The following is a 25,396-nucleotide window of genomic DNA, read 5'->3' on the forward strand; positions in this document are numbered from 1 at the left end:
TTCAACGTAGCTCTAGGTTCTCAACGCTCTCCTGCATTAAGTACAATAAAGCAGCGCCATCTGGTGGTTCAAAGGATTATGAACTTAACGTGCCAAACAATAAAGACACAATTTGACACAATATTATAAAAAGCCTAATCAGTGATGATTAACTTATATGTTAACGTTAGATTATGTAACAATTTGGGGAGGAGGTTAAAAAATAGCCATCTCAGGAATGCAGGTTGAATTGGGCTAATACAAATACATTTATTTCCAATAGATCATTTTTGTCCGTTTCTACATATTTTTAACATTTGTTAAATTTGGCTACTGTATGAGTTCATTTCCAAGCTTTCTCTCTCTCTCTCTCTCTCTCTCTCTCTCTCTCTCTCTCTCTCTCTCTCTCTCTCTCTCTCTCTCTCTCTCTCTCTCGCTGTGTGTGTGTGTGTGTGTGTGTGTGTGTGTGTGTGTGTGTGTGTGTGTGTGTGTGTGTGTGTGTGTGTGCACTATTTATGAATTGACAGAACCAGAATGAAGCGTCAAACGCATGCGCAGTAGTAGCAGAGCAGCCAAACGAGCAGCGTCCCTGGGAATTAAAAGCGCATGCGCAGTTCCAGAATCCGTTCACACCATGGGATGCTGCTGCTGCTGATGCTGCTGCTGCTGCTGCTGTTGATGCTACGGCTGGATACAGAAACAGCGTGCCTAAACGACAACAGGATGCAGAATTGACGCAAAAGAAGCGCGTTAGAAACGCGCACGTTTTTTATAAGGCATGTTTGTTCAGGAGCGAGACAAAATCCGAGGAGATGTGGTCAAGCAGGAAACCCATCGATGCTCTTCTGTCGCCCACTGGTTCCTCCATCCTGCTCCCAGAGAGTCGCCCTTGATATAGGAGCAAGCCTTCAGATCTACAGACATGAACACCGCAGTGTGTTTTCTGCACAAACCCAAAGCGAGGCTGGCGCGTGTGTGCGCCGCGCTGCTGTGGCTGCATGCGTCCTGGTGGACGGTGTGCGCGTTTGGGGACGAGGATCAATTCAGCGCCGAGGTGAGTGAAGTCGGCCTCGCATCTCTCAGCATCTGCTGGTGCCTTGAGGAGAGAGAGAGAGAGAGAGAGAGAGAGAGAGAGAGAGAGAGAGAGAGAGAGAGAGAGAGAGAGAGAGAAACATCAGCTGATCAGCACGCTATGAGCATTGCGCTGTTTTTGTGGATATTATTATTATTATTATTATTATTATTATTATTATTATTACAGCTGAAATGCTCCATGGGACAGGCTGCTAAATTTAATTCTATTCTATTGTCTTGTGTTTCGTTTTGTGCTGTTCTGTTCTGTTCTTTTTTCCACCATCACGCAAATCCCAGCTATAACATTAAGGGAATTTTTCAAAAAGGTTCCATTTGAATCTTTTTGATTTTATTCTGCCCCGTTCTTCTACTTCACCTCGGTTCTCTTTTATTCGATTACATCATAATTCATTGTCTTCGTCACTGAATTTAGATGAAGTGACATTCTACTCTGATAGATCAGACAGTTCTATTCTATTTTACCATAGGTATGAGTGAATTGAATTGAACAGTCATACATTTCAATTTCAGCTTCTATTCTATTCCATTTTATTCTATGCTATTCTTGTATTCTGTGAGTAGTTTTGTTGTTGTTTTGTTCCATGGTATCCTAATTGGCTTTAAATGTCATTTAAATGACAAATACAAATCAGCTGACAGGGCAACACTTTCCTATTCTGTTCTGTTCTGTTCAGTTCTAATCTATTCTATTTATTCTTTGAGTTTTGTTTTATTGTATTCTATTTTAATCCAACTTGTCTTTGAATGTTGTTTACATGCAAATCAGCCAAAAGGACAAATTGTTCTATTTGATTTGATGACCATTCAATTAACTCTTATAGTATTATATTTCAGGTTGACTATGTCAAGAGTAAAGAAAGGCTATTCTGTTGTATTGTATCGTATTGTATTCTGTGACTTTTTCTGTTATGTTTTCCCCCCATCTTGTTCTACTCAGCATTAAATGTCCTGCTGGAGTGCAATTCATCTGACAGGACAACACGTTATGTTCTCTGTTCTTCTTTTCTGTTAGACTCTGTTCAATTTCATGTTATTTTACACACATTTTGTTTGATAATTGTCTCAGCTCTAATATACACAGAACTCAAAGTTTATTCTATTCAATTCTATTTCCCCCTCCTTACCCGGCAAGCATCACTGACAAATGTTATGTAAAATAACATTTGAAATGCTACATTAACATCATGTCAGCGAACTCAGCTCTAATAAACTCAAGATCTATTCATATCACATAATCATGAACGCCTTTTTCCGTTCCGAGCGCAGGCCGGCTGCAGCGGGTGGGAGGACAAGGTGTAGGCTGTGTGCTGTAATTTGACAGCTCTATTATTGGCCCAGACCCTTCATTTACACTTCTGTTGTTTTATTGTACTGTAAGCCATTGTACAGGCAGTCATTTAGTGACGTGCCAATAAATATCCGGATATAAACCGAGAGAAAAAGGGCTTTTAATAGTCTCGCAGTCTGAGTGCTGCAATGATAAATGTGCAGCACATAAAGAAATAAGGTGTTATGTAATCTGCCTGCTTTCTCTGTCCTATAATTTTTGGGGGGCTAAGCATGATGCTACGGTTTGATGAGGCATTTTACTGGAGGAGGACATGCATCAAAAAATACAGTAGATTTAGATTTTATCATTTCATTGCCAGAAAGGATTCTGAATTCAGAATGATGCCTAAAACATTTTAGACCTATACCTAAAACTTTTTATGGATCGAGCTTGGAATATTTTGTTGCAACCACAAAAATGTGACCTTAAAAACTCAAAAACGTGGCGTAGAAATTGGCATAGAGATAGGATTTGGGGGAAAAAATGTATTGCTTTAATAAATAGATAAAATATAAGAAAAAATATATATAGTCCTGATGGGGTCCAATGAATTTATTTTACAGTGAGGAAAATAATCAGCTTTTTAAGAGGGCTTTTGTTTACGATATTGAAATTAAAGAAATGTAAATGAATTGTATGATTATAACCGGACTAATCCTGTGTGCTCTTAGACGACTAGCGCACTAAACCGTACATATTTACCTTTCTCGTTACTTCCTTATCGTTTCCTATAAAAGTGTGATGTCCCTTTAAAGCTTTAACCTAAAAATAAATTACTACCCCAGTTTAAAAGTTCAATACATCCACATTTCCAGATGAAAGCTACATATTAAAGCTAAATATTGCATTATATTATATTGTATTATTGCCTCCTCTGTACAGGACACATGCCTTGCCCTTGTAAAAAAAAAAAATCGTACATAATTCTTCTCACTCACTTTTTACATGTAACACTGTTGTCTTGACTTTTTTATTATGTGATGCTCTGAGTCTTAGTCCTAGGCAGAGTTAGGAGACTACAGAGCAGTTTAAGAGCGAGAGAGAGTGAGAGAGAGAGAGAGAGAGAGAGAGAGAGAGAGAGAGAGAGAGAGAGAGAGAGAGTCTGATAAGGAAGGTGATGGTGTGTAGCTACTCTGCAGGTAGAAATCTGCTACAGTGAAGGAGTACCTCAGAGAGCAACAAATTTAACGCTTCAACCATGAAGAACCCTGTTAAATCACGTACAGTACTAAGCTAATATAAGTGATATCCAACACAATGTGACCATAGGTTCTACATTTTACAGTAAATTATAACATCTTTTCCACTAATTACAGAATTCACAGTTCTGTCTTTATATAGGCTGCATTCTCAAGAGTTGTGCTATTTTTTGCTTACACTGGATAGGTTAGTAGTCAAGGGTCAAGGTTCTATGCAAGTGACCCCGAATCCCAAGACTGGCAGAGACACTACTGAGTCTCTTAACTTCTCAGCTTGAAATAGCTTCTACCCTACTTTTCTTTCTCAAAAACAATCTGCATACACTACATATTCAAAGTTTTGTGCACACCTGACCTTCACACCCAAATGTGTCTCTTCCTCATCCTCTGTATGGCGCTTTTATCAATTGTCATTATCTTAAATCTGCTTTACATACAGTATAGAAACAGAATAAATATTCGATAGTTTAAAGTTACTATATATCTCTAACAAGGAAAAACTTCTTGAGATGATATGAGGAAGAAACCTTGAGAGGAACCAGACAAAGAAAGGAACCTCGTCCTCATTTGGGTGATAATAGACAGTTAAATTGTTGCTACAAACCTAAAAGCACACGATTGTCTAGAATGTCTTTGTATGTTTGTAGCGTTACTATTTCCCTTGGAACTAAAAGGCCCAAACCTGGTCCGGCTTGACAATATCCTTGTACATAAAGCAAGCTCCACTAGGACATGGTGACATATGTTTGGAGTGGAGGAATGTCTCCACAGATTTCCTGCACAGATACTGATTTCTTACTGACTCAACCCCAATGGGATGAACTCTGACTGAACCCCAGACCTGCTCACTTAACATCAGCGTTTTGTAGATGAATGAACACAAGTCCTCACAGCCACGATCCAACATCTAGTGGAAAGCTTTCCCAGGAGAGTGAATAAATCTGGAATGGGAGGTATATGGGAACAAACATGTGGTCATAGGGTCCAGACACAGGGCAGGAACGTTTAGCTAAATTTGTGAAGGTATCACAGCTTTCCTTTCCTTCATGCTGTCACATTAACCATCATACTAGAGAGACCTGACTTTGAAGGATCACTTCATAGTCATATAAATCATAAAAGCAGCTGTTGCTCATCTTCAGATTTGTTTCCTCCTCTGCATCTTGTATCTGTTATTGATCTGGAAGACTTTACTTGCTTATTTTTACTTTCATATTCAATAGCTTACAGTATTTCTGCATGACATTTTGTACGAATGCATCTCACGGTTGATTAAAAAGAGAAAATAAGGATAAAACAGGATTTGGCTGCACAGTATGAATCGAAGTGAGACAGGGACACGCGAAAGGTATTGGATTAACTCGTACATATGTGTGACTCTGCAGCAGGTTCCTCAGTGATCTACTAGCAGCTACTCAGCAGACGACTGCTGGGGACAGAAATATCTCCTTTGACACTTCTGATGATTGGCTGGTTTCAACCGTAACCTCAGAACAGCTTCTTTGTGAATGGAAGCAGGATAGATAGCCTGGGTGATAATGTAAGAATAAATGTTGGTTCTGAATCTGGTTTGAAAGGATCTTAGTAGAACCAAGAAGTCTTGTGCAGCGTGATGCTATTGATCTGTTGAGATGTAGATCAGTTGAGATGTGCAGTTTAACTACATTTTAAGGATTCTCTTAATCGTAGCTTCAGGGGTCATGGCACCATAAGTTAGAGTTGAATCTGTCTGGCTTGCCTTGCAGTCTAAAGCAATATTTGGTCCAGAATGGCAAAAAATGTCCGATAAAGGCACGATAAATTCTCTTAAACGTTATTTGTATATAACTGTCTTTAACCGCTGATGTAGCTCCACTATTATTCAGCGCTAGTGTTTTAGCAAGAGGCAAAGAAATTGGTAAAAGGTAATTGGCCTGTTAGTTCATTCATTCATTCAGAAGTTCGGATAATGGGGAGCCTGTGCCTCATCTCAGGCGTCATCGGGCATCGAGGCAGGATACACCCTGGACAGAGTGCCAACCCATCACAGGGCACACACACACTCTCATTCACTCACACACTCACACACTACGGACAAATTTCCAGAGATGTCAATCAACCTACCATGCATGTCTTTGGACCGGGGGAGGAAACCCCCGAGGCACGGGGAGAACATGCAAACTCCACAAACACAAGGCGGAGGCGGGAATCGAATCCCAACCCTGGAGGTGTGAGGCGAACGTGCTAACTACTAAGCCACCGTGCCCCCCGGCCTGTTAGTTAAAGAGCTTAATTGGCAAGGAAGCAAAGTAGAAAATGACTAAACCATTCATGGACAGCAAACTATGTAATCATGAACAATCAAATTAAAAAAAGCACCATAGAAATCAACAGTTCATCATGGACTAAACACAGAACAGGTGCCCACAGTTGGGCAACAAAGCAGTGACAGAATGAAGGGAGGACTCAGAAATTATTAACAGACATTAATACTGCTTGGCGCCATGGAAACCGCAATGCAAACATGGAATCTGTGACAACTGCCAAACAAATCAAATCAAGTACATACTTTTTGCTGCCAACATCCAGCGCATTAAAACTAAATAGCTCTTAAACCTGTGTTGCAAGTGGCCACATGTGAGTTGATGCACACTTCTGAGTCATAAGGCGAAGTCGACAAGGGAATGTTAAAAGCAATATTAAAATGCAAGAGATGTCCTCCAGAGGAGTGCGTAAGATATGAAACCTAAGCCTTTAAGCCTACTCAAATATTTGATTTGCATATTATGAGAAAAACCAGCATACAAGTAGATGCACACACACACACACACACACACACACACACACACACACACACACACACACACACACACACACACCATATACACACACACCCTTATACTACTGTAGGAATCTGCACCCAGGGGCCTATAACGAGCCACTGTCTCTATAAAAAAGAGGAATAAAATGTAAGGGAATGAGTGAGGAAGATGTCCCGGTTCTGAGCCAGGTGGAGGCCCAGGGGATCCGTTCACAAATAGAACTGGCCTATCAGTTTGAAATATTTTTGGATTTGTCCCAGAAGATTTTTTTTTTGTTTTATTCTAGACACCAGAGTTGACTGTTTATATTAAGTATCAGAAGTGTCATCATCATAGTGTAGCATATGACCCAGATAACTGTATTCTCAGCTATACTATACATATGGCATAACCTGCTTTATAAAACTCTCTGGATTTGTTTTCAATTAGAGTTTTGGTGCTTTTCACAGAATTACACAAGGACAATTTTGTAAAGCCATTTAAATACATAGGCTGATGGTGCTGTTACGTTTGGGGGACGCCGGATCGAACCTAGATCACCGCGATAGTCCCGATCACGTGCATATAACAGATCAGACCCACGTGCAGGGTGGAATGAAAGCACTGCTTTATTAACAAAACGAAGACTAACGAAACTTATATCAAACAAATATAACACCAGAAACAAAACATGACTATAACACAACAATGTCTGACAACGACAGAGAAGAACAAGACAGGTAGATATAGAGCAGTACATAAACAAGAAACAGGTGAGAAGGTGAGGAAAAAAAAGAATAACAGAAAAGGGCATGGGCATGGCACAACCCACATGGGAATAACAATAACAAAGTGGATGATGATGAAACACCTGCCAGAATCCCCCTCTGCTGGTCTGGCAAGGAACTGTCCCAGTAGGTCCTAACTGGTGCAGTCATGAGAAAGTAAGACCCAGTGAGGGAAATCATTGCTGTTTTCTCTGAGTAGAAGGGACATAATCTGTCACAGCAACACTAGCCAATGATGACCATCTGTGAGATCATGTATGCGGAAGAGGGCAGACTGCCATCTAGATCCAACACAACCCTGACTGGGTAAAGGACCCAGGATAAATTTCTTGCTGAAAATTAAATGTAATCTCATTTTTAAAATAAATGTTACAGTAGCCATTTTTAGTACTTATCTACATTACTCTTGTAACTCTAGTGCAGCTTTAATATAAAGAAAAAAATGACAAAAAATGTCTCGTCTAATCAAACACAGTCGAGTAGACAAGATGAAGAAGAAGCCAATATTATCGCCACGTATACATTACAGCACAGTGAAATTCCCAAGGGCCCAACAGGGCAGCTTGGCAGTGCTGGGGCTTAAATCCCGATCCTCCGATCAACAACCCTTGAGCCACCACTGCCCTTGTGTACACATGTTGCCCTTTGACATGGACTTCTTTATGGAAATGGCATGTTATGTTACATTACTGTGACTTTCCTCAACTGAAGCTAACCCAGGAAGAAGTAACGTTTTGAGAAGGAGCCCTGTTCTTATCTGAGCTCAGTTCAACTCATTTAACTGTCAAAGCCAGATTACAGTTGATGTATAGTTACCAGCATCACCTCATTACTCAGACACACACTCTGTTCCATTTCCACTTTCTCCAGATAAGAAGTTTCCTGCGACTCAGCAGGATCAATTAAATGATGACTTGCAAAACCTGCAGGAACATCATGAAAGAAGAAATGAAGAAGAAGAAAAAGGAAAAGAAAATGTTGGATGTGTAGTTCTCGCTGATGTCAATAAAGCACGTTTATTGTTATTATTTAGCACGTTTCCCTCACACCTCCAGGGTTGGGGGTTCGATTCCTGCCTCCGCCTTGTGTGTGTGGAGTTTGCATGTTCTCCCCGTGCCTCGGGGGTTTCCTCCGGGTACTCCGGTTTCCTCCCCCGGTCCAAAGACATGCATGGTAGGTTGATTGGCATCTCTGGAAAATTGTCCGTAGTGTGTGTGTGTGTGAGTGAATGAGAGTGTGTGTGTGCCCTGTGATGGGTTGGCACTCCTTCCAGGGTGTATCCTGCCTCGATGCCCGATGACGCCTGAGGTAGACACAGGCTCCATGTGACCCGAGGTAGTTCGGATAAGCGGTAGAAAATGAATGAATGAATGAATGAATGAATGAATGAATGAAATATTATCTGCATATTTATCCTCTTTGGAACGAAACTTAATTGGATCTAATCCTGGTCTTTACAGAAACATAAGAAAACTAACAAGCACATGAGCTGCATCATCTCCTGATGTGTTTAAGATTCATGGAATTTTCACAGCTACATCATCTTAACCATCATCCTGCCTGCTTCACGTCGGCCAACATTTTTGGTGAGATCTTTAATTCTAGAAAGTTTATATTCATGATGATCTGCAAATCTGCCCGGAAACAGAAAGCATGTCATCAAGAATTGACGTCAAGTGTCTGTGTGTATCTGAGGAACAGTCAGTAATCTATCGCAACCTGGACATAAAGCTGTTTATAACAAAAGGAGCTCATCGGGGTCTGCACGACTCTCGGTGATTAATAACGACCTCTGGGCATCGGGCTTCTCTGGAGACGGACACTAATCGATACTAGAAGTCAAGTGTTGGAAATGTTGCCTCGATCTGTGTTTTATGGCGTAGTTTGGTATTGATTTGACATTAAGACTCTGGCAGACTTTACATATATTAAAGGCTTATTAAAGTCACATTTACCTGTTGACTTATGAAGCAGTCACAATGGATGTGAATTAAAAAAAAGTGTGTTTACTTGAATGGGAGCAGATAAACAATGCTAATGCTAAACTGGTAGCAGTTTATTTTGCATGCATCTGGATTAAGCCATATAGATTAATAATGTGAACTCCTGGGCCTGTATTTATAATACAAAGAGCTTCTAATTTAGCTTAAAAATCTCTAGTTATGAATTTTATCTTCAGAGTGATTCAGGACCTCAGATCTCAGAGTAACTCTGAACAAGGAAAATACAACGACTTTTATCTGAGAGGAGGCGGGGCTTAACCTGTTACTAGGTGACTTTTGAAGACTGTGATTGGTAAAATCTGGTCAATTATAAGCCTTCACTTTGTCTCTATGTTAAGATATTAGAGACTATATCATGTATAGATTACGTTGATCATATTAGAGATGGGGGGGCACGGTGGCTTAGTGGTTAGCACGTTTGCCTCACACCTCCAGTGTCGGGGGTTCGATTCCCGCCTCTGCCTTGTGTGTGTGGAGTTTGCATGTTCTCCTCGTGCCTCGGGGGTTTCCTCCGGGTACTCCGGTTTCCTCCCCCGGTCCAAAGACATGCATGGTAGGTTGATTGGCATCTCTGGAAAATTCTCTGTAGTGTATGAGAGCGTGTGTGTGCCCTGTGATGGGTTAGGCACACACTGAGATAGGCACAGGCTCCCCGTGACCCGAGTAGTTCGGATAAGCGGTAGAAAATGAATGAATGAATGAATATTAGAGATGTTCTAACATCTGTATGTTATAAATGTAATAAATGTAATGTAAATGTAAATGTAAACATCTCCGACACAGAGCAGAAATGTCATAGAGACAAATGATATCATTTCTGCTGCTGTGGCATTTCAGCTCTGTTTCAGAGGTGTTCGAGTCTCTAAATGACACAGCAGCGTAGCGGAGATGTGATCTCTAATGTGATTGGTCACAAAAATAATCTAATCTGTATCATCTTATTAACTCACTATCATTATTAAATATTGTACACCATACATTTCTTCTCCCTCTTCACCTTTCAGCCATTTTCTCCTCTGATAAAGAAACTCTTCATCTTCTTAAAAGTCCTCCTCACTACTCCTCACACTTTTTGACCTTATGAGCTCTTTTAAGTGTTAAGATGCTTTATGAAGAACTTTTATCTTTACTACGATCTTCTCTTTCATTTTACCGGGAAACTCTTGAATTTCTTTGAATTTCATCACTTGGAGAAACTCTTTACCATACGAATTTGAATAAATATGGGCCCTGGTCTTTTCAGTGAGTCTGATCATTTAGTTCAGCTTACTATTGAGTGACAATGGTTTAAAATCCCAAATGGTTCATTTCCATTTGTAGAATCCTGTACAGAGAAGGAATGAAATATGTTTTTAAGCCGTATTAACAAAATTAGCATTGGACGTCAGATGATGAAAACATATGAAAGAATTCAGGATAACAAACAGCAAGGATGTTGTTTCCATGGAAACGTTTCTAGTAAACTATTTACTTTTTGAGAGCAAGAAAAAAATACTGCTCACATATTCAACGTTCAGCTCAAAGAACATCACTAATGCCACATTTGCACCATGAGAAGCCAGTCGCTGTGTCATAAAGTCAGCAGAAGACGTTCTTAATACTGGTTGCCGTAGTGATGATGTATGCTGATAAAATGAAACATTCTAGATGGAGATTTGAGATTTAGCAGTGTTTATCTACATTATATCATACGTGATGACGGACAAGCGGCATATTGAAGCATAAGCGTTTAAGCAAACGTTCAACTTTTCTCAGCTTTGTCGCATCACAGGACACGCCCACATCTAGTCTCCGGCGCTCGCTGTCAATCATGTTCCAAGAAGTCATCAGCTGTGCTTGAAAATGAACGATCTCGGGTCGCTTTTTCTGTGCAAGTCGCTGTATGTGTTATGTGGCTTTATGTAGAATAACTTTAATGCTGCGAATCTCGCAATGTTGGAAGCTTGGATCAATAGAAAAAAAGAAACTGCTTATTATTAATTATTATTACTCTACTCTAAGAATTTTTATCTGGCTATCATGTCAAAATAAGTAAAGTTACTCTTTAGTAACAAGGATCACAAGTTCAGAATTATTTGGTAAAAAAATCGAATGATTATTATTAGTTTTGTGTTGCTTTCTATCATAGTAAATTAATTGTTACTATAGAGACGATAACGTATTAGAATACGCTCTTGTAGAAAACTGATCAACACCTTCTGACCAATCAGATTCATGAATTTAGCAGTGTTGTGTTATCAAATATCGACACACAAGACTTTTCGAAACAAAAATAACCCTTTCCGATAGCAGGAGAACCGGAATGGGAACTCGGTCGCTGTCTTAACTTTGACAAAAACGCACAGCTAACATCTACTGTATCCTGAGCTTATTTTGAGCCTGTGAAAGAAGCTGTGAATGAAGACTCATTTTTAATCACAGCTGTGTCACAGGAACATGAGTGCAAACAGACAACACATTATTCTCATTACATGACCTGACGTAGGAAAGGATATATCACGAAACACTGCGAAGGCTGTGAACTGAAGAGAGCCTTAGTGTTTGTCAGCATGTTGTAAAGACTTAATGAGATTTACTTCTTATGTTTGTCAAAAGACACAGAGAAAAGAGAGAGAGACGAGAGAAGCGAGAATCGGCTGAGGCTGATTTCTTTTGAGCACAGACTGTAGATTTGTTCTCAGAGTGAGATAAATGACCCTTATATTTAATCTCCATTTGGTCTGACATATCCAAAACATTAGCACAGGGTCAAATGTGAAATACTTTTGAGGGTGTAAAACATAGCTCTGGGTTGTTGATCTGAGGATCAGGGTTCAAACCGCAGCACTGCCGAGATGCCACTGTTGGGCCCTTGAGCAAGGCCCTCGACACCAACCACCAAAGTTGGGATGTGAGAAGAAAGAATTTCACTGTGCTGTAATGTAGATAATGGCTTCTGATAAATTGTAGGGGAAACTAAAATAGACTAAAATCACTATAGCAGAAAAACAACAGTGACAGATAACAAAGCATATGTTTTAGTGTTTGTTTTTTTCTTCTTTGTTCTCTTTGACTTTGACAGAAACCCAATGCAGTGCTCCAGACAAATAACTTCGCTGCTGATTTATTAATAAATAATTTCTATTTTCCTTTGCAGGTTTGGTTACAGAGGTACGGCTACCTCCAGCCCACGCAGCCTAATATGGCCGCCTTACACTCGGCTGGGAGCATGCAGTCAGCCATCGCCACCATGCAGCGTGTCTACGGCCTCAACGTCACGGGACATCTAGATCTCAGCACTGTAGAGTGAGTGCACACACACACACAAACACACACACACACACACACACACACACACACACACACACACACACACACACACACACACACACACACACACACACACAGAACTGTAAGACATCCCAGTCAGAGGTTAATCCTGTCAACAATGAAATAAAAAGGAAATAAAATGAAAAACGATTCCTTGGTAAGCCTGTCGAAGCCATCTAGAGAACAAAGCGAATGGATTGTGCCTTAGAAAATTAGAGCACCTAAAAACTGAGGCTTTATTATTAAGAACAAAATGACTCTTTCAGTCTGAGTTAAAAGCTCTGAGGTTTTGTTCCTCCACGTTGTCTGGTCTCCTCCAGTTCGGTCGAATTTATTCCCGCTCTATCCTCAGACTCTGTTACACTTTGAGATGTTTTTCTGCTCACCACAGTTGTAGTTTTGCGACTTAACCGTAAATAATGGAACAATAAATAATTATCATGTATCATAACTGTTATTTAAACCCTCACCACAGAAATATTCCGAGATCAAATTCAACATTCCTGTGTTTCCGACTTATTCTCCTAACCTAGATTTATCTATTTATACATTTTTTCAACATGTCCTTTTTTTTTACATGGATATCATCATCATCTGAGTCATTTACTTGCTGAGTCATGCTTTAATCCCAGAACAGGATGTGCTGTGAAAAAGCATGCACATATGACTCATTTCTAAGGTATTAAACTCGGGTATTTAAAAGGCAATTATTTGAATAAAAATGTAATTCATTGGCCTGTAAGAGTATTGGAATTGCGGCGTTTTAATAATGCAGTGACAGTACACTAAAGCGGCGCACTGAAGTGTATAAAATTGCTGAGCAGTCAGTAATGAACAGCTCTAAACACACACAGCAAAACCCTTCTACCAGTCGATATTTTGACCTTGAGGGCGTTTCACAATCTCATCAAAGCTTAGATCTTAGAAATGATATTCAGGAGCTTTTGCTGATAGAAGCACAGGCAAACAATCAATCTGGTCTGTGTAGCAGGCGTGTGTGTATGTGTGTGTGTGTGTGTGTGTGTGTGTGTGTGTGTGTGTGTGTGTGTGTGTGTGTGTGAGAGAGAGAGAGCAATATTATGAAAGATGCAATTCAGTATATTTAGAGTCAGTATATTTGGCGATTTAGATTTTTTTTTAACTTCATTATAAATGTTTGTGTGTGTGTGTGTGTGTTTGTGTGTGTTTGTGCATGTGTGTGTGTTAAATTGAGTGTGTGTGTGTGTGTGTGTGTGTGTGTGTGTGTGTGTGTGTGTGTGTGTGTGTGTGTGTGTGTGTGTGTGTGTGTGTGTTATTGTGTGTGTGTGTGTGTGTGTGTGTGTGTGTGTGTGTGTGTGTGTGTGTGTGTGTGTGTGTGTGTATGTGTGTTTGGGGGGGTGTAAATTGAGTGTGTGTGTGTGTGTGTGTGTGTGTGTGTGTGTGTGTGTGTGTGTGTGTGTGTGAGCAATATTATGAAAGATATATTCAGTATATTTAGAGTCAGTATATTTGTTGATTTAGATTTTTTTTTAACTTCATTATAATTCACTACAAAAGTTTGTTTAAAATTGTTTGTGTGTGTGTGTGTGTGTTTGTATAATTCACTACAAAAGGTCTCAGAATTGTTTTAAATTGTTTTATGTAATATGAGCTCTGAGAAGGTGGGAGGCCACACCTCCCTGTCCTGTGACTGACAGGAGATCATGTCAGTCCCTCCAGGATTTGTTCTGTTTTGTTGTTTATAACTCAATTTGTTTTTGTGGCCCCTTAAATTTTTCAGTTTAATAGGTTTCTCTTTATTTTCCATCATATTTTCCACAGATTTCCGCAGATGTTCTATTTTATTTTATCTTATTCTCTTACCTTATTTTAATTCTTATTACTTTAGTGTTTTTGTATCATGGACAGTTTTAAAAAGCATTCCACTACATGTCATATTGTGTACTGATACAGACCTGGGGGGGCACGGTGGCTTAGTGGTTAGCACGTTCGCCTCACACCTCCAGGGTTGGGGTTCGATTCCTGCCTCCGCCTTGTGTGTGTGGAGTTTGCATGTTCTCCCCGTGCCTCGGGGGTTTTCTCCGGGTACTCCGGTTTCCTCCCCCGGTCCAAAGACATGCATGGTAGGTTGTTTGGCATCTCTGGAAAATTGTCCGTAGTGTGTGAGTGAATGAGAGTGTGTGTGTGTGACCTGTGATGGGTTGGCACTCCGTCCAGGGTGTATCCTGCCTCGATGCCCGATGACGCCTAAGATAAGCACAGGCTCCCCGTGACCCGAGAAGTTCAGATAAGCGGTAGAAAATGAATGAATGAATGAATGAATGATACAGAATCTTTATAGCACTAGTCGGATCTTGTGAATTAGTCTGACGTTTCTCACAGGTGGATGAAGAAGCCCAGATGTGGAGTCCCGGATCAGTTGAGGAGACAGTCAGGCTCACAGTCACGGACTCGCCGCTACGCGCTCACGGGACAGAAGTGGCAGCGCACGCACATCACATACAGGTGAGCGGTTTACATTCGTCTATAAAGCTGAAAAAATATGATAGCATACGCAGTTATATAATAATAAATAACCGAGCACTGTGTGTTTTATTTATATCACAACAAATTGGAGGTTTTTAGTTAACAATTTTAATTTTTTTTAAACTTATCAAACTTTTTATCCATTTATAGTTACATTTTTTTTATATTTAATTCTATTGCAGCTATAAACTAAATAGCTGAATTAAAAAAATTCAGCTTGCCATGTTATCAAGAAAAGACAATACTGTGGGGGGGAAAACCCATCAATTACAGCTTCACCTTTACCTGGTACAAAGGTCTGACACTGGAGACACTGTCCATACAGTACATGTCTTTTCCGTAAATGTCTCACGTCACCATATTAATGATCGGACATTTCCGTTAAATAGCCCAATATTTTTTAATCTATTTAATATTATGCTGAAATGATGTGTAGGGTCTGTGATGCTGTAAAAGTCCATGAGTAAGTAGTTACTGACATTTTAAATTGAGTTTGCTTGGTTAACTAAACATATAATAATGAACATTTATCTTCGTTTTAAAATGACGCACTTGATGTTCAGAAGCTTTTGACTGGAACTGATCGGATGTCTTGTCCTTCATTTGGTTCAGAACGGGTTACAGCGCTAACTAAGACTGACTCGTGGACATTTGAGGCAGATTGGCCCAATGGTCACAAAATCCTTGACTCCTTTCCAATACTTCACACTGCAGTGAAGATATACTCAAGCATAAAATAACCTCCAAAAGCAACTTTAGCCTTCATCTCCTTATTGAAGATTATACTTTGAAGGGAAATGGAGGGTGTTCTCACCTCAATTTAGACTCACTTGGTTATAGCAGGCGATAACGAAAAATGATTTATTCAAATCTGCTGCCTTTTTTTTTCTCTAATTGACGAGCTGCCTACGCAAAAGGAACGTAAATGAAGCCGAAGTGTAGCAGCTGTTGACGGCTCCTTAACGAGAAGAGAGAGAGAGAGAGAGAGAGAGAGAGAGAGAGAGAGAAGTGAATGAACGAACAGAAGGAGATTTTCGGCTTTTTTCTGTCTGTCAGCCCGAGATAAAGCCTTCATGGTGTAAAGTTCAGCAGAGCTGCCACTTCCCCGAGTTCACTTTGGAGCTTTTAGAAAGTACAGGTCGAAAAAAAACTTTTCCATTTCTTCTATGTTCAGGCAATCCGTCATCTTAATAGGTCGCTACGAACTCTGTGCAAGTACTTGGCCTTTTGTGCCGGGATTTTTTTGTATATAATGGTTATGATAACGATTTGGAAAGAAGAAAACTGGTCCTTGGTCAAAAGCAAAAAAAAAAGAAAGGAAGAAAGAAAATCAATAGTCAGTGCACCTGTTTTAAAGCAGTGGGAATATGTCTTACTAAAGACGGTTGTATTTTGAATGCCCTTATAATTGATTCACTTTTCCATGTGGACGAATTTAGATGTAGGTTATTTATTTTATTTAGTGCTTGCAAAATGGTGCACAAGTGGTGCATTGCCTTATCATACTGTTCGTACACAGCCTTTTCATCATGTGATACAATGAAATAAAAAGCACTGAAACTCAAAGCGCATTAGGTTACAAGAGATCAGGGGTTTTGTTTGTGGTCAGGTAGTAAATCTTAAAAAAGTCAGGACTAAGAACCATATATCCTATGATTGGATATATGCTTCTTATATATGAGAGATGTATGTATTTTTTAAAATATATTTAATACAGTGAACCTGGAAACGTGCTTGGTGGTTAACGCTGCCTTCACATGCTAGTCAAATTAACGCACATCCAAGTTTCCTGCTAAGAAGTTGCACATGATTGACAACTTGAGTTTCCCCGGGCTTCCGAGATGGGAGGGGGCGTAAACTTTCAACATGGTGAACAAGTGTACAGTTTTGTTCATTGTTCAAACTGCAACTAATTGTTAGCACTTGCTGTCTTCTTTATATTCATTAATGTAGCACTCTATACATGTTAAACATTTGTTCACCGTGAAAATAGCTAGCTAACTGAATAAGATCTGTTGGGGTGGAAATCAAAGAAACAAGAAAAAAAGAAACACTTGAATGAACCGTCTATGTTTTATGTTCTTTCGGACGACTTACTCGTAATTACTGCTTTAGAAGTGGGAAGTAGGACAGTTCCAGCACATGAAGGCAGCATAAGTGTTGAGTTCAATCTTTAAACCACAGGGCATTCGAATGCTCGAATCTGATTGGCCGGAAGGCGTGAATTATTTTCATATATCAGCACGGCATGGACGTTGGTCTTCTGGCCGTAACTTGACGATGGCTATGTTACTATTACTCTGCTCGTTCAAATACGTCGTTGTTGCTATAGAAACGGCTTATACACAGGGACTTGAATGTCAGACGTACCACGTAATCTAAGTACTTGAGCGGGTTGAGTTTATTTAGGAAATATCTTGTGTTCAAACTCCTTGAAGAGGTGTTTGAACACATGATATTTCCTACATAAAAAAAAATAAAAGGACAAATTCCAGGCATAGCCTAATACGTCTTGTTTCTCCTCCAGTATAAAGAATGTGACCCCTAAGGTGGGCGCACGGGAGACTCATGAAGCCATCCGGAGGGCATTCGATGTGTGGCAGAGCGTTACGCCGCTGAACTTCGAGGCCGTGCCCTACAGCGCGCTGGAGAGTGGTAAGCGTGATGTAGACATCACCATCATCTTCGCATCCGGTTTCCACGGCGACAGCTCTCCGTTTGATGGAGAGGGAGGCTTCTTGGCTCACGCATACTTCCCTGGGCCTGGGATAGGGGGTGACACACATTTCGACTCTGATGAACCCTGGACCCTGGGAAACCCCAACCATGATGGTGAGAGAACGGCAGGTTAGGGGCTTTTTTGTTGTTTGTGCAAGTCGTTCCATTTCACTTGATCACTGTAGCAATCTGGATGACAGAAACGAGTAACTTGAACAACAAAATTCTCACAAAATTCTCCTGTCTCACGTAAATCAATGGTATCACTTCAGTGTGGGACTTTTGGGAAGTTGGAATGTAAGCAATGTAATGAATGTCACCCAAATTCTTTTGTGTAAATTTTTCCCTCAAACCTCCGAAGAGTTATTTATTTTAAACACAAAGACTTATCATTTGACAGTGTCTCGTATATCACTGTAGCAAAAAGTGTAAACGCTTTGGCTAAACTTCGGTACCATTTTTTCAACTCTTGGATTTGTAGAGAAAATCAATTGATGAGATTGAATTCTATCTCTGCAATGACTGAACGTCAGAATAAGCGTCTCTCAGGCACTAAAGACGATCAGCTTCGTTGTTTGTTCAGCTGAGACTGAGTCTATGTTTTTATGGCCAAATTGACAAGACGGCGTGTTTCGAGACGTGTTGTTTGTCATGCTTATCCATTAGCCGAGAGGTAATCAGATCCTCATTGTGCCGCGAGCCATAACAACTAGTCTGGCTGGTTGAAAAGGGCTTTTAAGATGCTCCTGTGCCGGTGCTAATCATCTCCATCAGGGCCGTAATGGATACTGACAGCTTGGCTTCATTGTCCTGTCTGCCTGATAAACAGATAAAGCTCTGGCATGCTTGCTAGCTTTGATACAGTCTTTATCGCTACATGAGCATCACTTTAATGGACTCGATGTTTTTGTATTCAAGGCTCTGTAAAAGGTTCTAGCCAGCAACTTGAGGCTTGGTTCTTTGGAACCCAGGCACTAAGCCAAACACTCAAAATTGGCTATGTGATATGCTTGATTTCAATTCTGCTTAATGACTTTATTAAGTAGCAAAGTTTGTTAGATGCATTTCCAAGGAGCAGTAGCTAATATACAGTTCTGTAACTTACAATAATTGGCTAGCACTTAGCAAAGCCCCTTATAGTCTCACTTGCTAGTTTGTGATAGCTAGTTAGGTACACTAGTTAGGTTTAACAAATTAAAATATAGATACAGATTTCTAAGGGGCACGGTGGCTTAGTGGCTTAGTGTTGGCACTCCGTCCAGGGTGTATCCTGTCTCGATGCCCGATGACGCCTGAGATAGGCACAGGCTCCCCATGACCCAAGAAGTTTAGATAAGCGGTAGAAAACGAATGAATGAATGATTGAATGAATACAAATTTCTAACCCTCATATAAACCCTAGTGTCTCCCTTCCTGGTTTCGCTGATAGCTATAAAGTATTTAGGATAGTTTGGAGACTGTTAGAATGCTCAAATAGTCGTATCCTATCTTAATACTTTATGTTTCTTTTCTCCTCCATCCATAATTCATATAAAAAGCTTATCTCTGCTATGCTTTCGTGAACCATTAACATAATCTACTCTGCTTTTGTGTGTCTGAGTGTCTACTTCAGAGTGATCATACAGCTCAATTGTCCTTGAACCTTATCGCAGGGAATGACCTGTTCTTGGTGGCCGTCCATGAGCTGGGCCACGCTCTGGGTCTGGAGCACTCCAATGACCCCACTGCGATAATGGCTCCGTTTTACCAGTACATGGACACGGAGAGCTTCAAACTGCCTCATGATGATCTACAAGGCATCCAGAAAATATATGGTAAAAAAAATCTATGCATAACCACTAATACAAATTAGAAAATGTCTTTCTTTCTGTTCTCTGTTGTACATTGATTGACCATCAACACACTGTTTAAAGCTTGGTGTGTCCACGTAGATTTGAAGCTAATATCTGAAAGTGTTTTTTTAGCTATAAATTGCTAAACACCACTCAGCCTTAAATTACCCCAAAAAAAAGTCAACTCTCACATAAGGCTTATTAATTATGAATTATATCCTGCTTATTAAACGAGACACATGGTCAGCATCATGGCAGCAATTGGATAACACAAGCAGGCAAATCGAATGAAGGTAATTCCGTTCTCCTGATAATTCCAGGTCCTCCAGATAAGAACCCTCAGCCAACACGGTTGCTCACGACGGCGCCCCCTCCTCGACTGCACCCTCCGTCTGACCCTCGGAAGCATGACCGCCAGAGCCGTCCTCACCGGCCGCCGCAGAAATCCAAACCCTCCAACCCCAACTCCAAACCTAACATCTGCGACGGCGGCTTCAACACACTGGCAATCCTGCGCCAAGAGCTGTTTGTTTTCAAGGTATAAAGCACTGGATCCTCTCACGGGTTCACTGGTTACTGTACAGTAAACTGTTGTAAGTTTAGGACAAGTGAACTGAACTGACCCCATGGAATATTGCTTCACAGTGATTGTGTTGACGTTAAAATTTCATGAGCGCATTATCGTGCATTAATGTAATAAGCGTATAATGGTTTTCTCATTAGGATCAGTGGTTCTGGAGGGTACGTGACAACTCGGTGGTGCCTGGCTACCCCATGCAGATCAGCTACTTCTGGAAGGGGCTGCCGCCTAAGATCGACGCCGTCTACGAGAACAGCGAGGGCAAATTTGTCTTCTTCAAAGGTCCGACAACGTTCTGTTTAAGAAACGTCATTGTTTTAATGAAAGCTGCTATATAAATATAAGAACCGGCTTAAGAGAGCAGGTAGCGGATAAATCCTTATGAGCTGAACTTATTAATGTTGCCAGAAGGTGGATTTGGATTTGACATTGCAGCTCGTGACATTTCACGATTCCTGTGTTCCTTGACAAATACTAATAACAAGGTGGATTTCTTTCTCTTGCTTTGTAAAGGCCATCGCTTCTGGGTGTTCAAGGACACCACTCTGCAGCCCACGTACCCTCAGGACATCTCACTGTTCGGCAGTGGGATGCCATCTCAGAACATTGAGACGGCTGTGTGGTGGGAGGACGTGGCCAAAACCTATTTTTTTAAAGGGGACAGGTGAGTCAAACCTGCTTACTACTTTCAAAACAAGACACAGAGCCGAGTCTTTAAAGCTTAAGAAAGCTTAAGAAATGGTTGCCATAGCGCCATCTTTAAATGCCTTTGAACTACCCTAGGGGTCGGCAACCCGCGGCTCCGGAGCCGCAAGTGGCTCTTTTATCCCTCTGCCGCGGCTCCCTGTAGATTTGGAAAATAAATATTTAATTCAAATTTATTTTATTTTAGTTAGTTTGTTTTTTTCTAAATCCTAAGATGATGATGCTCTTGTAACATTAAAATAAACCGTGTTTAATTTGTTTGTCGCTCAAAATACGCGTCATAACCGCCGACGTGTGAAATCCGACACACAGAAGCAGACGCATTTTTGGTTCGCTGCAGCCGGCAAGTTAAAATTTTGATGTCATGAATACGAAGAGGACTCGATTAGACATTGAACATTTTATTTGTATGTAACCTTCAACCCGGCGTCTTTTTTGTTAAGGTTATAGTTCAAACTGTTGAAAATATTTTTGTTTGCCTGCAGAAACAAAACTTCGTTTACTCTGTAGCAGTTCATTGATTTCATAAATGCAACACACTACAGTTTTTTCTACACTTTCCATAAAGGTAAAAATCGATATATGCAGCATTCTCTTCATTTTAGATGTCAAATGGGTTTTGTGGCTCCCTGTGGTATTTTTTCTGGCTCTTTGAGTGTTTAAGGTTGCCGACCCCTGAACTACCCCAAACACATTACTGCTCTATCAAGGAGTTTGTACTCCTACAGTAAGAAAAGGAAATCTTAACATATAATTAACTTTTTTCAGTACCAAACTACTTTCTAAAATTTAACACACTTTTTATGAATCTATATACTGTAATTACTGTACCGCTAGCTCTTAATACCATGGCATTGTTGAATTCTTGAATCTGGTTGATAAGTAGGTTTATTTATTAAAGTAGATCTGATAATAATTCCATCTGCAAGGCAACTCACAGGTTTATATAAATGTTGTTCATAAATGTTACTGTCCTGCTATTTATTAAGGTACAATAAGGTATAATTGTTAATATGGTATAGATATATTTATTAAAATTTACATAAGGAGTCTCTGGTGTGAGCACCTTCCATTCTGTCTCTTTGACAGGTACTGGAGGTACAACGAGGACATCCGGAGTATGGATCCTGGTTATCCCAAACCCATCACCATTTGGAAAGGTATCCCAGACTCTCCACAGGGTGCCTTTGTGGACAAGGCTAATGGTGGGTCCTTTTTCTTTCACTTTGCACACGGATAATAAAGTCCCACTGTCTTGTCACTACAGATCTCATTGAGAATGGATTTACTGTCAGTTTGTTCATGACATGATATCTTGTCTGGGATATAATTACACAATGCGTTATTTAACACAATGTTTTACAATCTTATACTGTATTATGTGAGAAATAAAACTCGGCTAAGATGAAAAATCACAGCTTGTCATGTTACTAAGACTTTCCTGGGATGTGAAAACTTATTGACATTTACAAAGACTGTAAATGTCTCCTTCCGATACCAACGTTTCTCCAGTTTTTTTTCATTGCCAGCACTACTGTCATGTTGTTATAGAAAGCTAATCACTCCTTCAGACCGATGTACTGTAATACAACAGCATTTAAGCAGTCAGAAATAATTAGTCATTAATAATAATAGTATTCATTTTCTTGTGAAAAAAAACACAGGCTTCACGTATTTCTACAAAGGAAAAGAGTACTGGAAGTTCAACAACCGGAGGCTGCGGGTAGAACCGGGGTACCCCAGGTCCATCCTGCGAGATTTCATGGGCTGTGATGGCCTGCCCTCGGACCCCGACTGGGACTGGCGGCCGCCGCAGGACGACGAGTTGCCGAATTACGAGCACGACGACGTGGATATCGTGCGTAAACCTGAGAGCACGGGTGGCACCGAAAAGGCTGTGGCCATTGCCATACCCTGCGTGCTGGCCCTATGCCTCATGGTCCTACTGCACACTGTTTTCCGGGTCAAGCGTAAGGACACCAAGCGACACATACTGTACTGCAAGCGCTCCATGCAGGAATGGGTTTAAGAAGTGGGGGATTCTGACTTCCCCATTCCAAGACATGTGGGATGTACCATTGTGTCTTACCCGAGGGGTGGTGTTGAACCTCTTTCTCTCATGGGAGGCAGGAGGAAAGGAATGGACAGCATGCCCACGTCCTAATTGTGGTGTGTCTGCTCTTCCCAGGAGCACCGTGTCGTTATGTGTGTGTCATGTCAGGTCTCCGTTGCCGGCTGTCCGCAGCCCGTTTGAGACTCGATCCGTCACGGACCTAAAAAGTAACTCGATGAATAAAAGAATCGCTACAGGACGGACCTCTGCAAATAAAAATACGTTATGTATATCCTACTACTTATATCAGCTTCACGTAAAGTGCGGACTCTTACGTTGCACCACAATCCTTATGTTTTAAGACCTGATATTCAAACCAAAACACCCTTGGTTTCCAAAGACAATTGTTTTTTTCCTTCATGTCTAATATTTTTAAAAGCATAGATCTTATGTTTGAGGAGTTTCTTCAGGTTTTATGCGTTTTATCATTCCATCATCAGCTTTCTCTGACTTTATCTGCAATATTTGGTTGAATGCCTTAAGAACAAAGTTACAATATTTCTTTTGCAGTGTGTGTGTGTACAGTGTTTGTGTGTGTGTGTGTGTGTGTGTGTGTGTGTGTGTGTGTGTGTGTGTGTGTGTGTGTGTGTGTGATAAGAGATGGCTGATCTTGTAACCTACAGTACAGTCAAGTGCAAAAGTTTGCATACCCTCCGGGCCAAAATGAAAAAGCGATCCTCCATCCATCCGTCATAAATCTGTTAGATAACAATCCTGTAATTTGTTGTGTTCTTATGGGAAATGTTGTAAACATCAGCGGTACAAATGTTCGGCAAATATCTTTGAAACTTTATCCGATGGAAAATTGTCTTAATCTCAAGAAACATTTGAAACATAAGTGAAACCATAGTTTTATTTCGTCTTCGAGCTGCAGAAACAGGGATGTACTCACTCTCTGGTCGTATTCGTTTCTTCCACACGCAGCGCTTGTTCCCGAAAGCACTCAGGCTGCGGATATCACACAGCAGGTGCTAAACTGATCAATTTACATAGGATCTGCACTGTAGTTTTGTATTTTCGGGTTATTTAGGAATAACAAAACAGAAAGCATGTTATACCCTGTTTAGTTTTTTACAGGTTTGGTCCAAATGCTTCAGCATGAAGAAGGATTTCATTTCCAGGATTTCCCTAAACATCCTTTTCAAAAAATAGTCAATTAGTGTTTAATACAGTAAGAAAAAATGTAAATGATGTAAACATACACATCGTATGTCTTCACATCAGGGATTGAAGTTGATTTTTTTTATTTTATACAGTAACTCAGTATTTTTTGAATTTCTGTCTTTTTCTCTCTTTTTTTTCACTCATAATCCATGAGGATACAGACTTTTGCACTCAGCTGTATATTTTACTTTGCTCTACTTGCCATAATGCTTTAAACAAAACAAAACAAAAACACAGCTTTCTAGGGTGTTCTAGGAAAGGTCTTCCAGGTTCAAATGTAAAAGAAACAGTGGAAATCCTAGATGTTGTTTAGCCTTCTGAATAATCTAATAATCTAATGATATGATATACTTTTAACATTATGTAGAAAACAGACTGTTGGAAAAAAAAGTAACCATGTAGAAACGTAGGACCCGTTAAAGTTAGCGTAGCTCGGGGTGCACTATGTTTCGGTGAGACGTTGCACTGAAACTAAACTAACATTACAGTAATATTAACAACACTAGTTCTAAAATTAAAAATTACTAAGCTTTGGCGTATATGGCTTTATTACAGATTCATACCGAGGCTGGTTTAGTGACTGAAAAAAAAAACTGCTTGATGAAATCAAGAGTCTAAGAGCAAAATAATAATAATAATAAAAAAAGAGAGATATTTTTTTAAGTTACACTTAAGCAAATGGTTCGACCTGTTTGTCTGTTTTTCATTCATCCCTTCTTTTGCTGTTTTAATGGTAGATCTCTGACATCCTCACAAGTCATTAATGTTCTCCAGGATTCATTAATGAAGCAGTGGGGGTCGTGTGGATGCTGTTAAAAATCTTCAGCGTGCGTCACTGGCACTAGGTCCAATCCAATTTACAACTTCTTGAGTCGTGAGATCGCACGCTGATGGAACACACAGACGTCACATTGTTACTGAGATGGCAGCTTTCTGAACTCTGCCCTTGGAGACATGATGTATATATTTGAACATGCTGTATTATATCTCATATAATGTCTTGAATATGGATGTGAAGGGCAGATCATAGTATTAAATACTAAGATATCAATCAATCTGTGTGTGATTTTGGTGTGTGTGCGTATGTCTGCGTGTGTGTATGTGTGTGCATATGTCTGTGTGTGTCTGCATGTGTGTGTGTATATGCCTGTGTGTATGTTTATGTGCGTGTATGTCTGCATGTGTGTGTATATGCCTATGTGTATGTGTGTGTATGTCTGAATGTGTGTAAATGCCTGTGTGTGTGTGTGTGTGTGTGTGTGTATATGCGCGCACGTCTGTGTATGTGCTTGTGCG

At 40.2% G+C, this 25,396-nt stretch overlaps 1 protein-coding gene across 2 annotated transcripts; it reads left to right on the plus strand.

The window, feature by feature from the left end:
* Positions 1 to 570: 570 nt before the first annotated feature.
* mmp16b (matrix metallopeptidase 16b (membrane-inserted)) lies at positions 571 to 25,152 on the plus strand. Of its 2 annotated transcripts, none has more exons than XM_027166095.2 (10): positions 571 to 1,033; positions 12,311 to 12,459; positions 14,845 to 14,967; positions 17,516 to 17,835; positions 19,359 to 19,520; positions 19,859 to 20,076; positions 20,262 to 20,400; positions 20,632 to 20,782; positions 21,913 to 22,028; positions 22,488 to 25,152. In XM_027166095.2, the coding sequence occupies exons 1-10, from the start codon at positions 902 to 904 to the stop codon at positions 22,850 to 22,852; spliced, it is 1,875 nt and encodes a 624-aa protein (XP_027021896.1). In that variant the 5' UTR covers positions 571 to 901; the 3' UTR covers positions 22,853 to 25,152. The 2 variants fall into 2 exon arrangements, with proteins under 2 accessions (XP_027021896.1, XP_027021897.1); XM_027166096.2 differs by having other exon boundaries at positions 573 to 1,033; positions 17,516 to 17,820.
* The last annotated feature ends 244 nt before the right edge of the window (positions 25,153 to 25,396 follow it).

Source organism: Tachysurus fulvidraco, chromosome 22 (assembly GCF_022655615.1).
Source record: "Tachysurus fulvidraco isolate hzauxx_2018 chromosome 22, HZAU_PFXX_2.0, whole genome shotgun sequence".
NCBI classification, from domain to species: Eukaryota; Metazoa; Chordata; class Actinopteri; order Siluriformes; family Bagridae; genus Tachysurus; species Tachysurus fulvidraco.